This window comes from Chiloscyllium punctatum, chromosome 24 (genome assembly GCF_047496795.1).
Source record: "Chiloscyllium punctatum isolate Juve2018m chromosome 24, sChiPun1.3, whole genome shotgun sequence".
NCBI lineage: Eukaryota > Metazoa > Chordata > Chondrichthyes > Orectolobiformes > Hemiscylliidae > Chiloscyllium > Chiloscyllium punctatum.
The window spans coordinates 75,205,299-75,223,131 of record NC_092762.1 but is presented as its reverse complement, the minus strand read 5'-3'; the positions used below and the strand labels follow the sequence as shown (position 1 = coordinate 75,223,131).

General features: G+C 41.7%; 1 protein-coding gene across 1 annotated transcript in view; it reads right to left on the bottom strand.

The window, feature by feature from the left end:
• The window catches only part of LOC140494705 (transducin-like enhancer protein 1), a 167,036-nt gene that overhangs the window by 124,976 nt on the left and 24,227 nt on the right, over positions 1–17,833 (bottom strand). The window contains exon 4 of the mRNA XM_072594209.1: positions 6,467–6,511. Within this exon, the coding sequence (XP_072450310.1) occupies positions 6,467–6,511 (45 nt within the window). The remainder of the gene's footprint in view (positions 1–6,466; positions 6,512–17,833) is intronic.

Genomic DNA, 17,833 nt, shown 5'->3' with positions numbered 1-17,833 from the left:
AGGGGTGGGGAGGGAAATATATCCCTGGTGGTGGGGTCTTTTTGGAGGTGGCGGAAATGTCGGTGGATGATTTGGTTGATGCGAAGGTTTGTAGGGTGGAAGGTGAGCACCAGGGGCGTTCTGTCCTTGTTATGGTTGGAGGGGTGGGGTCTGAGGGCGGAGGTGCGGGATGTGGACGAGATGCGTTGGAGGGCATCTTTAACCATGTGGGAAGGGAAATTGTGGTCTCTAAAGAAGGAGGCCATCTGGTGTGTCCTATGGTGGAACTGGTTTGTACTTACTCTCAAGCCAAGGCTCATGCCTTAACAAAGAATATGGTTTCTTCCCACAATCCAAAGATGTGCAGGTTAGTGTGATTTGGCCATGCTAAATTACCCAAAGTGTTCAGGGATGTGTGGGTTAGGTACATTAGTCGGAGTAAATGTAAAGTGAATGGTCTGGGTGGGTTACTCTTCGGAGGGTCAGTGTAGACTTGTCAGGCCTAATGGCTTGTTTCCACACTGTAGGGATTCTATTCATATTTTTAAAAATCAAATGTTATACAACAAGCTTTTTAAATACTATTTAATAAACCCATTATGCTGATCGGGACCGGACTAATTTTCTGTGAAACAGAATCTTTCCCCCCTATTTATCTCCCATCCCCCTTTCCTCCTCCATATTCCTGATGAAGGGCTTTTGTCGAAATGTTGACTCTCCTGCTCCGCAGATGCTGCGTCACCTGCTGTGCTTTTCCAGCAACTGCAGTCCTTACTTTCTCCTTGGTATTAGGAATACCAATGAGAAGGACTGGCGGCAATGAGTCTACCTAAGGCATCTCAGATGGCTCTGATGAACACTACACCACAATGTACATAATACTGATCGAGGGGTAGATTGGCATACCCAATCCACTAAGCTTCATAGCCACCAACAGATCTGCATGCATAGACCTCAAAAGGTCCTCACAGCCTAAAAGAAAATTACTGGGAATGTTGCTTGGCAGAATGGTCAACCTAAATTTTATCACCAGGACTCTGGGGCAGAGACTGAATCCCCAAAAGTTGGACTCAGGCAAGAGGGCTGCCAACTGAGCAATACTGACACATATTAAACAAGTGTTATTCACACCCACTGCTCCCTGTTCATCAATGCATTGTAAACTTCTACAACTCATTTGAGAATAATGTTTCCAAGAAAACAATGCCAATAATTAGCAATTTCATTCAGCCCTTGTGAAAACAAAGTACATTTTGAACTCTAAAAATGGTTCCACAGACACAATAAGATTATTCTCGGGACAGAGATGATGTCAAGTAGGCCTAATTTTCCCAGCATGCAGAAACTGGAAAATATAAAATTCTTAAGAGGTCTGATAAGGTGGATAGAGAGAAAATGATTCCCTTTGCTGGAGAATGTGGGACACACAATTGTAGAAGGAGTTGCCCATTTAGGACCATATTGGGAAAGAGCTCCTTCACTCAAAACATTTGGATAAAATTCTGTTCCCAGACAGCTATAGATACTCAGTCATCAAATATCTTCAAGACAGGGGTTGACGGATTTTTGGGTATCAAAACAATTAAGGAATATGAAGGTAACACAGGAAATGGAATTATGGTAGAGAGTTGGATGGCTGAAGTAGTTGTTGGGGTCCTCCACCTCCTATTCTACTGCACGTTCTAATACAGCAGTAATTGAGTCACAGGCCTAAATATGAACTGAGCAGCCCACTTAATCAAGGCCAAATATAATTCTGTTTCCACTGGCATTTGCACACCTGTTTACAAGTGAAGATCACAAATAAATTGCAAGTGGAATGGATTTTCCCCTCTCAAACACACGTTGCTGCAAGATCCATCAACATTAGCTCAGAACAGCCAAAGTCTGCTCAGACCAGGTTAGTGATGGAAAATTAGTGATCCTCAGGTCATAATGAATCAGGCTTTCTGTGCAGCTTCATTCGCAAGTTCATGACAACAGATCATTTAAAAACCGGATGGTATGGATTTATCAACAAATATGGAAGATAGTGGCAACTTGAAAATTTGTTTTTAATTTCAACAATATACTTAATTCATCAAAAAATCTCGAGATAAATGATCATAAAAGCAGTTCAGTTCTGTACAGTTGTGTATCAAGAAATAAAACATTGGACTTTGATTTTTGCAACGTTTGTAGCTCAGGTTGAGATCTAGATACCATCTACCAAGCCCTCAGAAAACGAACAGGAAATGACATCAGCACAAACCCCAGGAACCCCATCCAGGAGAAAGATATAAATAGAAAGCAGGAGACAACAGTTTCGCTTCACTTGGAGGTCGCCACTGATGGTGTTACCTAGCCAGGTAATGAAACGTCTGGATATCAAACCTACAGCTCAGCGAGCAAACCTACACCCTAAATTGGACTTTAACTCTATTCAATAAAACCAAAGACCTCTCTTGAAAAATGTCTAAGGATGCAGTAATTTAAAGGAAACAGTTTTCTCTTTGTAATATAGACACTGCAGCTCCTGCATCCAAACAACCTGCAAGGTTATCTTTACTTGAAGCCCTTCATGCCTGCATGCAATTTGATTTGAAATGCTCCAGCAAGTCTGAACCGCATATGCAAAATATTACACCAAACACCCAAGGCAATTGGCACAGTAGGGTCACTGACAACACATGTCGCATCCGTTTTATTCAGATGAAAGAAAATGTGATTAGTGGGCCCTAGGTGGGCTGGCATGAGTCATTGAAGGCATCTCAGGCATAGCGCCACCCGCCTTTTAAAAAAAACTGCATTCTTATTTGCATGTCACTAAGTCACAAAATCAAAACTTGACTAAAAGACCTAATCGAAACCAGTACTCTCTCATCGTACTGCACAGCAGGGAGGTACTAATGGTGGTGCTGTGCTGTGGATGAGCCACAGGCTCCAGGTATCTATTCTCGTGTGTGTGAACTCGGACAGGGAGATGTGCCAACATTTTGGCCTTGAGTAATCAAAATAGATTATTTTAGTTGCTCACAGTTTGTAGAATCCTTTCCCAATGTCAAAAATGTCATGTTTACTTGCAGAACAAGACATATACAATCAAGGAGTGACTTTAATGCAAACACTTAAAGATATTTGAGAAACACAATGAGGGCAATAAAGTAAGGCAAGTTTATTTTTAAGAGGGGAGAGAGAGAGAAAGAGAGAGAGAAAGAGAGAGAGAGAGAGAGAGAGAGAGAAAAAGAGAGAGAGAGAGAGAGAGAGAGAGAGAGAGAGAGAGAGAGAGAAAAAAGAGAAAGAGAGAGAAAGAGAGAAAGAGAAAGAGAGAGAAAGAGAGAGAAAGAGAGAAAGAAACACAGAGAGAGAGAGAGAGAGAGAGAGAGAGAGGAGGTGGCATACAAATATGGAGTCTGTCACGTGCTACTTATCAAAATGGTTCCATCTGTTTTTTCCGCATTACTTTCATGCTTAATCATCAAACATTTGCAAAGTAGCTTATTTTATATCTCTCTGTGACTTTTTTGTAAACTGAGTCCTTTAAAAGAGTATGAGTGTCTCTCAATTAGCTCTTGTTTCTGCAAATTGGCTCAACATTTCCTACAAAAGTGACAGCACTTCCAAAATATAAGTACTTCGCTGGTTTGAGGATTGTCTGGAGGTTGTGAAAAGTGCTTATGCGGAGACACAAGTGTTGTGCTTGGGTACTTCACCTGCGAACCTGTGTTACTGTAACACCGGAATTGGCAGTTCACTACAGCACAATGGCAAGGCGAACTCCAGACGTTTCAAACGGCTATCCACTGGAGGAAATGTCACCCCTAGGGGTCCATGATAAATACATCAGGAATGGAAACTTCTACAATTTGTTTTTAAATTCATTTGTGGGATGTGGGAGTCACTGTCTGGGCCAGCATTTATTGCCCGACCCTAGTTGCCCTTGCGAAGCTGGTGATGAACTGCCTTCTTGAACCCAACCTGATTTGGGTTGACCCACAATGCCCTGAGGGAGGGAATTCCAGGAATTTGACCCAGCGACAGTGAAGGAACGGCAGTATATTTCCAAGTCAAATTGGCGAGTGGCTTGAAGGGGAACTTGAAGGGGGTGGTGTTTCTGCTGCCCTTGCCTCTCCAGTTGGAAGTGGTCATGGGTTTGGAAGGTCCGGTCTAAGGGATCTTTGGCGAATTTCTGCACTGCATCTTGCAGGTGGTACAGGATCAGGATTTGGCACACATTACCTTCCGATATAGAAGGAAGGAGAGAAGGAAAGGAAAGGAAAGGGGAGCAAGAGGGAAAAGTGGAAAGAAGGAGGGAAAGAATGGGGGGAAAAAAAACTGCTGACAAAGTGAGATGATCATGTGAAAGCTGACATCATACCAACAGCTAAATGTGGCTGAGCAGCATCATATGGAAAGGAACACTTGGTCCCTCCAGTTGGAGATGTCAGTAACAAAAAGATCATCAACCTGGAGTTCTCACTGATAGCACAAAAGTAGAGTGAGACAGCGAGTGCAAAGAGAAAGAGTCTGGAGGAGCATAAGGACAGAACGAGAATAGTGAGCAAGACAGAGGGAAAGAGAGTGCACATGCAAAGATAGAGAGAGAGAGAGAGAGAGAGAGAGAGAGAGAGAGAGAACATGAAAGCAAGCAGAAGGATAAAGAAAGAGTGAAGAGGAAAAACTGCATTACAGTGAGTTATTGAACCAATCAATTAATAATTTTCTAGGAGGATTAGGAAGATGTAATGATTTCTGCATCAGTTAAGGGAAATTTGAAGAAATAATTGAAATGTGGAGTGAAACCCTGGTCTCTAAAGGGAGTGAGCAGGGCAGTAGAATGGGCTTTACATTCCTCTGACACAGACATGGGGTAGACTACTTCAGGCCCACATACTGCTCACACCTCAAATACGATTTAAATAGTTGGTCACTTTCTGATCAAAAGGCAACATTAATAAAAGTAGTGTGGGTCTTCCACCTCTCAGTGGGCTACTGACCCATACAATGGGCCTGCGACTCTTGGAGTCTCAGCAGCACCACTGCAAGGGATTGGGCAATGCTGGAACTGCAATAAGGGTCAGGGTAAAAGGACCCAACAGATCCATGCAAGTCAGGGGTATTAATAGAGGGTTTGGACCTCTTGGGGAGGAGGCTGGATTACTCTTGATGGACAAACCATATCCCTCTATCCTTCATTTCCTTTAAAATGATAGGGAGAAAGCAAAACAAGCTGCACACTCCCACCTGCCTCCCCGTAATGTTTTGAAGGGAGCGGTAAAGTATTGAGAGCAATTGAGCTATTAATAAGTTCTGCATAGTTCAGGAAAGGGTGGAGAATGATGGTCAGCCACACTGACCTCATCAAAACATGCTCAGCAGGTGACCATAAAATCAATCCCATGATGCACAAAGCATAGCTCCTTGACAAGAAAGAAACAAACTAGATTTGAAAATAGGAGGAAACAGGAAGGTTAACAAACAACAGCATCTGTATTTACAATTGCACAATTTTACAAGGTTAAAATAAAACTCTAGTTCATTTGCCAACCCAAAATGCAGTGCTGACTGAACCCAAAAAGGACAGACATACATGCTCAGTTGGACGTGTTACAATTACCAAAATAGATGATGTTTCATCACAGAATTGGCACAAGGTTGCAAATTAAACCAACCAAAATCTCCACCATTTAGGTCTGGACTGCACGGAGGGAAAGGATCTTAGATAAACTAAACAGGGAAAAGCAAAGGGTTTTGGCAAGAAAAAGGGGATGATTGGATTCCATATTGCTATCACCTTCCCAAATCAATGTTAAATGAGTCGTGGAGTCTACCCCTCACCATTATCCCAGAATTCCTGCTTGAATGTAGATAACTGTCAAGTGGTGGTCACCAAGAATGGGCCTAATAAGTTGTCAACATTCACCATCTTGACTTAAGCATCAAGAATGCAGATGACCAGTAGAGAGGAAACTACTCTCCCTTTCATCAGAGAAGAGTGTGTGCTGGAAAACACAAGCAATTTTTTTCTGTATACACAAAAAAAAAAAGACAGTACAGATATCAATTCTTCACCTGACCAAATGAAGACATGATGCAAATAAAAATTACATTCTGCACTTAAAAGGTACCAGCGATTAGAAAACAGATTCTTTCACCACCTTCCCCTTAGGTTAAAGGGGCCACTGGCGACAATTTGCTGACTTGATTTTCTATTCTACCGCCCCCTGCTTCCCTCTTTAACCCCACTGCCTTCCATCTGTTCCACAATTACCAGAAAAACTGTTTCCTATCATTACAAAAACACAATTCTTCCACAATGAATGTGAAACAGCCATCTGTGAACATCTAGGCCTTGCAGGCCAAGCTTTGGGGGAGGAATTGCAAAACCAAATACTGATTTATATTCATACTACCCACATACTCTTGGTTTCGTGTGTGAACTGCAGATGACAGGCAATTATTCCATTCATTAACCTCATCAAAGGCTTTCATTTCCTCTTGTACTTACTTGTTTATGCATCTCAAGATTGAGGCCATATGACATTTCATAGTACTGAAATAAAACAAAACCACATATTAGCAAAGCTACAAACATTCAAAATGAAAGCCACAGAAACTGTATCAACGCAACACCGGGGGGGGGGTAATCTACAAACTCTTCAAATGGAAAGATTTTAACCACTGGTCAACCCATTTAATTTAGGAAACATGACATGAGTTCAGCAACGGTTTCTATTTACTCAAAAATTTGCATAAATCAGCAGTTTGTGTGCAACCGAGAGATGAATGTAAATATCGTCATCAGATTAAGGAATCTGTTTTCGGAGCTAAATCACACTGGGGTCCAGTTTCAGTACTCCTCCCAGCTCTTCAGAATATTGGATTTAGGGTCATTACAGTTACCAAAGAGGTTTGAACACAAGAACATAAACAGGAGTAGGCCATTCGGTCCCTCAAGCCTGTTCTGTCATTCAGCAAGGTCATGACTGATCTGCCCAAGGTCTCACCTCCATTTTTGTGTCAGCCCCTCCTAGCCACCAACACCCTGATATTTCAAAAAATATACCTACTTCCTCCTCAAATATTTTCAGTGACCTAGCCTCCACAACTCTCTGGGGTACAAAATCCTGATATTCACACCACTTCCTGAGAAGAAATTCCTTCGCATCTCAGTTTTAAAGGAATGCTCCCTTATTTTGTAACTATGTCTCATGGTTTAAGATTTCCCCATTAGGAGAAACATCTTCTCAACATCTATCCTGTCAAGTCCTTTTAGAATCTTGTACAGTCATACAGCACAGATCCTTCAATCCAACTAGTCCATGCCAAATGAAATCCCAAACTAAACTAGATCCCATCTGCCTGCTCCTGGCTCATATCCCTCCAAATCTTTCCATTTTCATGTACCTATCTAAATGACTTTTAGATGCTGTAACTATGCCCACATTCACCACTTCCTCAGGGAGTTCATTCCACACACGAACCACCCTGTGCGTAATGTTTCAATAATCTCTAATGCCATTTTTGCCACTGGTTTCAGATTTTCTCTTGAGCTCAAGTCTCCATCCCCAAAACCCACCTTCACAGTTGTTAATAACAAACAACCAGCAGGACCCAAGACCAGTCTCCTACCACCACCATCCCCGCCCCCCCCGCCCCGTCCCCACAGCTTTCACTACCTGTATGGAGAAAGTGAGGAACTAAAAGGGATCAAACCTCAAATCTTCATGTTTCTCCTGTGCCCAATGAATGGGAACTGACAAGCAATTTCAAAAACACAATCCATAAACATGTTTGTTCTGTAGTTGCTTGTTACAAACCTAAAAGATGGAGGCTGATGCTTTCTAACAGCATTATATAAAAGTAGTCAACCAAAGCAATAGGGGTATGTAGGAGGGCGTGTCTATAAAAATGCAATGTGGGAGCTGGATTAGGTTATTTGCTTCGTCCCTGTACCATTTAACGCCTTTTTGAAAAACAAACACAAACAAAATCTATCTTCTTGAATATATTCAGTAGCCTGGCCTCCACAGGCATCTGTGGTAAAGGATTCCACAGGATCACTGCACTTTAACATTTTCCTCATCTCAGCCCTAAATGTGGTCTACGCAATGATTTCAAATGATTCACCACCTGAGGCTGAATTGACAAACTCAGTTCTGCACAAAGTCCAGGACCATATTGTGAAGTCATTTTTTTCCTTAAAAAAACCTAAAAGAAAAACTTTTGAAATTTCAGGTTTCTTCCTTTCAGAGTACGCTTAATGAGCCCTGGTTCATCATATCCCAAAAGATGCTGGCACTTTCCTTGAGAACTAAATCAAATTAAAAGCCAAGTCCAGGAAACAGATTATTTAAGTGCATAGTTCCATCCAGTGCCCCCAAGAGATCCTTCTTAGCAGCAGGATTTCCTTTAAAGCTTAGTGGTTGGACAAGTATATTACACTCCAGGGGAATTATTTTCCAGAATATTTGTTATTTTCAGAAAAATCAGTGTTTGCAACACCTATGCTGAGTGATATGCATTCTGCTGCACAATGCTTCATCCCTACCTATTACAGAATTTAATCAGGTGTAAACATTTGATATATTATGAAGAAGATTCAAGATATGTAATTATTTGGAAACTAGGGTTCTAAAATGGAAAAAAGGTCCTCAGCTTTACCTTAATGTTTTGTGTTTCCATAGAGTGCATTAGAGGGGAACAACATGGTTAAGGTTTCAGTGTGGAGTTCTGCAATGGGTTTTAGGGATGTCTGAAGTTTGTATCCATATATCTAAGTGTGGTCTTCCAAAATTATGAGGTCAATAGTTCAGTGTATTGGCAAGAAGGCTTGCAAAACAGAAAAAGAGGGCCGTTTCTTAGTCCCATGATAAAGGCCAACAGAGACAGAAACAAGATAATTTAGAAAAAAAACAGTCTGCGCACTTTCTTTCACAGAAAAGCAGACAATTCAGAGAGGAAAAAGTCCTTAACAGCAGCAGCGCTATTTAGCAGTCTGCAAAACAGTCACTGCAGAAGAAAACAAATCCTGAAGTGGTTTACAGTCAGTAAGAGCAAAACTCAAAAAACAAGAGCACTGTGAAAGAGGAGTTTGAGGAACCCATGATAAGACTTAAGTGAGCTGTATTAGCAGTTTGTTTCAAGGGATTTCAAGGACAGATATTAACTATCAAAATAGCATCAAGGGAATGTAGCAATTTACCAATATAAAATCAATTACAGCCATAAACAAAATCAGAAATTGCTGGAAAGACTTCAGAACTGAAGGAGGGTCACTGGACTGGAAACATTAACTCTGCTTTCTCTCTCCACAGATGCTGCCAGACCTGATGTTTTCCAGAAATTTGATTTGGTTTCAGATTTCTAGCACTGTAGTTCTTCACATTTTCCCCCTCGAATTACAGCCATGACAACAAATCAATAAACTTTAAAGTGAAGAGAGGGTAACCATTCCTGCATCGCATAATACTATTATCACTTTCTCTCCACCCTGTCTAATCACTTTGTGTCGCTCTTTTGTTAATTGCCATTGGCAGCTTCTTGCAACTGACCAGTACTCTAAACAAATAGCAAAAAAAACCATGAACAGTTTATTGGGCTAGGTCTCACTCTGGGATCTGACTTGGCCTTAGTTGGGAACATAATAACGTCACCATAACTCACACTGTGGAGGGATGGAAGTGTTGTGTTAACAAACTTGAAAGCATTACTTTCTCATGAAGTTTTTCAATACCACATCATCTAAATAGCATCTAAAGGCATCATCATGATGGCACATTCTACAAGTTAGCCATGATCTCATTGAACAGCACAATATGTAAGGGGCTAAATTGTCCAGTTCCTATGTTTCCGTAAAGTATGCATTTCTTCAAGTTGAAGTGTTACATACAAAATTGGTTGAGGCAAGTCAATCAGCCTACACTAAGGATGTGGTTTCCCCACACCCTGGAAGTGGCAAGGAGAAATAATGGGGAGAGTTGGCCCTGGAGAGAGAAATTCACCTACTTCAGGCCACGCACTCACATTCTAAGTGAGATCGTGCAACTGATGACCTTCTAACCAACAATTAAGGCTCTTAAATACCCATTAATTCATCATAGAGTCATAGAGATGTACAGCATTGAAACAGACCCTTCGGTCCAACCTGTCCATGCCGACCAGATATCCCAACCCAATCTAGTCCCACCTGTCAGTACCTGGCCTATATCCCTCTAAACCATTCCTATTCATATACCCATCCAAATGCCTTTTAAATGTTGCAATTGTACCAGCCTCCATCACTTCCTCTGGCAGCTCATTCCATACACGTACCACCCTCTGCATGAAAAAGTTGCCCCTTAGGTCTCTTTTATATCTTTCCCCTCTCACCCTAAATCTATGCCCTCTAGTTCTGGACTCCCTGACCCCAGGGAAAAGACTTTGCCTATTTATCCTATCCATGCCCCTCATAATTTATGTAAACCTCTATAAGGTCACCCCCCAGCCTCCGACGCTCCAGGGAAAAAAAAGCCCCAGCCTGTTCAGCCACTCCCTGTAGCTCAGATCCTCCAACCCTGGCAACATCCTTGTAAATTTGATTCATCACTTCCCAAATCATATTCCTTTTCAGCAATGGGAATGCTGATTAATTTCCTGACTGGGAAATCAGGACGCCCTGCCTTCTGGGTTGGATTCTCCAAATGCTCCAAAGGACAATTGGAAGTTTAAATGGCTGGACAAGCAGACGGTCTCCAAAAACCACACTCCTGCCCTCATATCCAACATCTTGAACACTCTCAAGAAGAATATGAAAAAGTTTCTTCTCATCATTGGATCCTTGCAGGGGCTTTAGGACGCAGAAGCTTCCAGCGTCCAATTGGAAGATACCTTTTAATATCCTGCAATGCCAGTGCCAAGGCCTGTGATTAGCTGAGAGGCCCTACCAAAGCTCCACTGTCAGCTCATTACTGAATGATTGCCAGGTGATAATGGCACATGTTCTCACAGTAGACCTGGTGAATTTGATACCCCATACCATGCTCACCCCAACATTTTGGGGAAAGGATATAGAAAATTTCAACAGAAGACAAGGTTCCTCATGGTAGACTGATTACTAAGGTTAGAACACATGGAAGAAAGGGAGAACCATCCATTTAGAAACAGAACTGGCTCGAAGGAAGGCAGAGGGTGGTGCTTTTCAGACTGGAGGCCTGTGACCAGTGGTGTGCCACAAGGATCGGTGCTGGGTCCACTGTCTTTCATCATTTATATAAACAATTTGGATGTGAATATAGGAGGTATGGTTAGTATGTTTGCAGATGACACCAAAGTTGGAGAGGAAGTTGACAGCAAAGAAGGTTATCTCAGAGTGCAATGGGACTTGATCAAATGGGCCAAGGAGTGGCAGATGGAGTTTAATTTAGAAAAATGTGAGGTGCTGCATTTTTGAAAGGCAAACCAGGGCAGGGCTTATACGCTTAATGGTAAGGTGCTAGGGAGTGTTGTTGGGACAAAGAGACCTTGGAGTGCAGGTTCATAGTTCCTTGAAAATAGAAATTTAGGTAGATAGGATAGTGAAGAATGCTTTATTGCTTTCCTTAAATGGTCAGAGCATTGACTATAGGAGTTGGGATGTCATGTTGTGGCTGTACAGGACACTGGTTAGACCACTATTGGAATAGTGCTTGCAATTCTAGGATTTACATGGATGTTGCCAGGTTTGGAGGGGTTAAGCTATAGTGAGAGGCTGAATAGGCTGGGGCTGTTTTCCCTGGAGCGTCAGAGATTGAGGGGGGCACTTATGATTTTATAAAACTCTAAAGGGGCATGGATAGGATGAAAAGCCAAGATCTTTTCCCGGGGTGGGGGAGTCCAAACCTAGAGGGCATAGGTTTCAGGTTAAAGAGGAAAGATTTAAAAGCAACCTTAGGGGCAACTTTGTCACACAGAGGGAGATGTGTGAATGACATGAGCTGCCAGAGGAAGTGGTGGAGGCTGGTATAATTACAATATTTAAAAGGAATCTGGATGGGTATCTGAATAGAAATGGTTGAGAGGGATACGGGCCAAATGCTGACAAACAGAACTAGATTTATTTACGATATCTGGTCAGCATGGATCAGTTGGACCGAAGGGTCTATTTTCCTGCTGTACAGCTCCAAGAGTCTGTTTAGAGTTCTTCACTCAATTATTAATCTCCACCCTGAAACAGAAGCATGCAAAATGGGACTTGCACCATAAAAACAGAAAAATATCTGCTTTGGGTACAAACATTTTCCAAAGTCAACATTCAGACTCATTTGCATAACTTAAAAAATATAATACCGCCCAAGGACTAATGTAATGGGTCATTATCTTAGAATGCTAGTATTTTCTCTGACCCCTCCAACACAATTCAAAACATTGATTGACAAACTTGATGTTGGCAACTTGGTACAGTTGCAGTGATATAGCCAAATGGATTTGAAATAACTCCATGAAGGCTGATGTCCCCTTATCAAGTAAACAAAAAAGAGTCAGGAAAAAATGAGCACTGTGGCTGCTGGAGATCAGAGTCAAAATGTGTGGCACTGGAAAAGCACAGCAGGTCGGGCAGCATCCAAGAAGCAGGAGAATCGACGTTTTGGGCAAAAAGCCCTTCATCAGGAATAATGTATTTTTGTATCAACCCTGTAGTGATTGTAACGAGGTCAGCCAGGTGAACCTACAGCACATGATTCAGGCTGTTACCTGCATCCAGCAGGGAGGCCTAGCTGACAGGATATAGACAGGGGTCGACAGTGTGGTGCTGGTTGAGCACAGCTGGTCAGGCAGCATCCGAGGAACAGGAGAATTAACGTTTTGAGCAACATTTTTGACCCTTACCAAGTCACCCTTTATTTACATGGCATAGTACGTGATACTGACCCAGCTAGTTCAGAGCTGGCTCCTAGAGTGAGCAGAACAGCTGGCACCCCTGTCAATAGGAGAAAGTGAGGACTACAGATGCTGGAGATCAGATTCAAAGAGTGTGGTGCTGGAAAAGCACAGTAGGTCAGGCAGCATTCGAGGAGCAGGAGAATCAATGTTTCAGGCAAAAGCTTCCTGATGAAGGACATTTGCCCAAAACGTTGATTCTCCTGTTCCTCGGATGCTGCCTGACCTGCTGTGTTCAACCAGCACCACACTCCCGACCCCTGTCTATATCCTGTCAGCTAGGCCTCCCTGCTTGAAGCAGGTAACAGCCTAAATCAGGGAACTCATGTTCTAGGAGGTCCACCTGGCTGACCTCGTTACAATCACTAAGTATTTCAGTGAGAGGAATGTCTGTCAACTTGTTGGTTCTGTAGCAGTGATAGGTTTTGCTTTCAAGAACCATACAATACCTGAGCTGGAGCAAAAGACTGCGATCAATCATGGCTAAGGCCAGTCTCTTGCTGTTCATTGTCCCGCATGGGACGAGAAGAGCTGAGGCTATTCCATCAACTGACATTAAAACACTGAAAATGGCCAGAACTATTTACTGGTTCCACTTGCATGCCCCAGGCAGTTTCTCAGCAAGTTAAAGCTTCAAAAATCTTTAGTACACAAGGATTTGAAGAAAATGCTTAAATTAGGAATTTCCTTGAAGGGTCACAAGCCAATGCAATTAGTTTAAAGGCCTACCACAATTTTGGGGCCTACGAGTTATGGGCAGGGCCAGCTTCCAGACTGTTAAAGCAGATCATGAAGCTTGAAAAAACCCTATTTACACTGGGTATTTCATATACACAAAAATTCCCCACGCTATACTCTGGTTTGACTGAATTCAGTTGGGAAGTGGAACAAAGCAAAAGGTTCTCCAGACTTTTATACATAAAAAGTGCGACACCTCCAACAACTCAACATTCTTCAGTAGCACAGGAGCGTCTGCCTAGATTATGAGTGCACGAGAGTGGCCACGTGATTAGAATGTGACCAACTCAGCCAAGTCAATATTCAGAAATTAAACCAAATGAATGTGGCTGTAACTCCCAGCTTCATATCACAAAATGGAAACCCAAACAAATGGTCGTGTGCAGGCAGCTCTTTAAATCCTCAGCTCAGGAAATTCCCATGAGTGTACTTCGATCCACCTCAAATGTTGCACCACTCCAAATGGAATGTTTTCAAACTCAACATTCAATCTATTTGCCTGGGGAGTCAGTTAGCTGGACGGGCTGCTTTGTGATCCAACAGTGAGGGGTCAAATTCCTGCACCAGCTGAGGCCACCATTAAGTTTCCTCCTTCTCAACCTCACCCTCCTCCTGAGGAGTGGTGACCCTACAATGTAACCACCACCCGTCGTCTCTCTCTAATGAGGCAGCAGTTCTATGACTCTTTACTTAGTTCTTGTTCCTAACTATCAAGCCAGCTCCAGGCTCAACACTTGGACTTAACATCTCTGCCACATGCATTTATGTAAGTGTATCTGTAGTAATATTGTTAAATGCAGTAAAACATCCCAGTGCTTGGAGGATTATTAAAATCAGGCAAAAAAAAAAAGCAACACCAAAATTGAAGATGATGACATTCGGGCAAGTGACCAAATACTTTGTCAAAGACATTGTGGCCATGCACAAGATACCAGAATCAGAGAAACAGAGAGTGCTTGGAGGATTATAGGAGGTTGCAGTAATAAGGAGGGGCGAGGTCATAAATGGATTTGTACAGTTTCCTTTCTAATCCCTGCTGCATGCCGGTTATCCTATAAGGAATCCAGTCACTGCTTCTGGAGGGTTTTCCAAGAATGAGTACACTTGTTCCAGCAATCTCTGAAATCCCTCCTAAATTTATCATTTTTCTCCAGTGACCAATTAACTAGAAAACTGCTCCAGTGCAAGCTTCTGCAATTTATTTTTTGGCACTGTTAGATTGCTTTCAAAACCCAGTTTTAATAAAAAGGTACAACATATTGTAGTTTGATGCGTCATTGCACACCTCTGTTTACAAGTCTGGCAGGGTGCCAAGAATTAATGTCTTAAGGAAAACACTTGCCTTTTAAAGCAATCTAAGCTCTGGAATCGTGAACCCCTCCTTTAACAAATACTGAGCTAACTTTTATTTGTGTCAATCATGATCAGCTGGAAGGCTACTTAGTCCAGTCTTTTTTTTTAAAAAAAAGCCCTTAAGAGTATCTGCCAAAAACACCACAAGAGAGATTGTTGCTGCCACATCTTAGTCATGCTTTACATTATCCAAAGCAAACAGCAACAAGCTTAGGAAAATTACCATATCTGCCTCTCCATCTTCCAAAAATAGCTGAACCGTAGCAGTGAATTTTTCACCACCCCCTCCCCAAAGAAAAATAATTGGTGGATGAAATTCTGGATTAAAAATTCTACAAAGGGAAAAACAGCTTGCGACTCATTCAAAACAGGAGGTGGAAGCAATCAGAAAAATTTAAGGGACAGGCAGTGCTTTATTTCAGAACCGACTTTATCCATGTTTGTCTTCCTAATCACTTACTGTGCCTGCACAGTAACATATCGTGATTCACTCCTTTAGGAGAGAAGGTGGCATGGAGGTAATGTTACTGGACTAGTAATGCAACAATATTTGATGTCCTTTAGGGAAGGAAACCTACCAACTTCATTGGTCTGGCCTACATGTGACTCCAGGTCTACATCAAAGTGGTTAACTCTTAACTGCTCTCCGAAATGGCTTAGCAAGCTCTTCAGTTCAAGGCTGTTTAGCATTTGGCAATAAATGCAAAACTTACTAGTGACGCCATGTCTGATAAAATATTTTTTCTCTTCAAAGAAAAATAGCAGGACACTCCGATCCTCCTGTACACAGAGTTCTGCAATTTCTCTCTGCTTATATAATATGCGGTTTTTCTATTCCTTGTGCCAAAATGCACAAGTTCACATTTTCCCACATTATACTCCATCCGCTAAAGTTTTTGTCTACTCGCATATCCCTTTGCAGATTCCTCACTGTGTTCACAACTTACTTTCCCACCTATCTCTGTATCATCAGAAAACTTACATACTCACCTCATTTTGATCCTTCATCCAATTGATGGAAATAGATTGTAAAGTATTAAGGTCCCTAAACTAATCCCTAAGGCACACCATTCACCATACCCTATCAGCCCAAGAATGAGTTTTGTTTTAACACCCACCTTCTGCTTATTAGACAGCCACTCCTCTATACATCAATTCCTAGACCAGAAATTCTTCTTTTGCTTTGATTTGGCACATTGTTAAATGCCTTTTGAAAACCCAAGTACAATTTTGGGTTCCACTTCATCTAGATTGTTTAGACCTCAGAGCTCTAAGTCAAAGTTATTTCCATCTGATTCCATTGCCTTGTGTTTATGGATCGGGCCTGTGCAATCCTCCTTCTTCTTATGACCAACTTGTTCCTCCTTTCAGATACAATGGGCAGTGCTCCATCAACATCAATAACCTATTTTCTTACTCCCATCTGGATGTGATTTTTAAATTTTGAGCGCTATAGAATGACATGATTCATTTTAAAATGTTCTAAATTTATAAGCAAGGTGGTCACAGGTTTCAAACCAATGTAAACTCGTTTGACCCCATTTTTAAACATTTTAGAACCTCATCTTTTGAGAACAATAGGCATCCAAAACCTTGGCCAATCCCTACAACCTAAGCATGAGGTGGCCACTGCATTGGACTTCCTGCCAATTGCTCATTATTCTGCAAAGACCTTTCCAAAGGAACATTTTAGTTAAATTGTTCAGGCAAGCAGAAGGAAAGTTAAATGACGAGACAGGATTTTCCACTTCTGCATCCAGTAACCAATGATCAAAAATAAAAATGGCAATGATATTTTGGACTAGGAACCAAATCATGTAGTCTTAGATAAACACATGGCCCAATCTCCGACAACAACCTAACCATTGCCCTTCCAGAGACAGAGTCCAATTAAATAGACATTATGAGCAATTAGGACAGCATAGACCAAGCATTTAGTCTTCATCTGCCAATTTACTGCACACCATGGAGACTCTCAAACCACATTTAAAAAGTTTAAAATGAATGTTCTCATTAAATTTGCACACAAGTCAACTTGCCAATACCAACAGACATAGATATTTCAATTTAAAACTTGGCCACCAATGAAGCAACAGCATTAAGAACAGACCTTTCCGAACATTTGGACGCACAGAATTCAAACAGGGCAAACCAGCAAGCAACAACAAAATACAACAGAGCGGCTCTGCTAAGGCTCATACATTGCTACAGGCTTTAGGTTAAAACGGCCCAATGGTTACAAGCCATTAACTCCACTCCGTACAAATCTTTGGCTTTAAGACAATTAGCAACCAGAGAAAAATTAGATTAGTGTGATCAATTTAAAGCTGAGATCCTCAAACGTAAAGAATATTTTAAACTGTGTGCAACACCTCATTTAGCTCTATCCGAATACAAAAAAGGTCAGCTCGTGCTAGTTTCTTGCACCAACTCGAGGCATGTAGATGTACACATATGGGAGCTCAAATTGAGGATGGGGCAAAGAAGATTTCTTAAGTCCAGAAGTAAATTTCAACTGCACTATATTTAGTCCAAATAGTCAGTATAAATATAGGCAACACGTTTCATATCACCACTTCCCACTGTAACAAACCGTGTTGCCGATTGGTATGTCTGTGTTTTACATCGTAACAGAAAAGGAGCAGCTAAAGCAAACCACTTAGAAGCGCAGGGGCAGAAACAGCAACCTACTAATTACTGCCCCAATAGCTGGCAGTGCATTTGTGCTGTTGGGCAATACTACTTTAATGTTTAAAGACAATTTACCAAGCCCAATATTCCCATGGGACAGGGACAGCTTCAAAGAAGCTCTTTCAATTAGGTTAACTTCCCTGTTAAAAATAGCAAACAGAACGATGTCATACAAGCATGTTTAACACTCATCTAT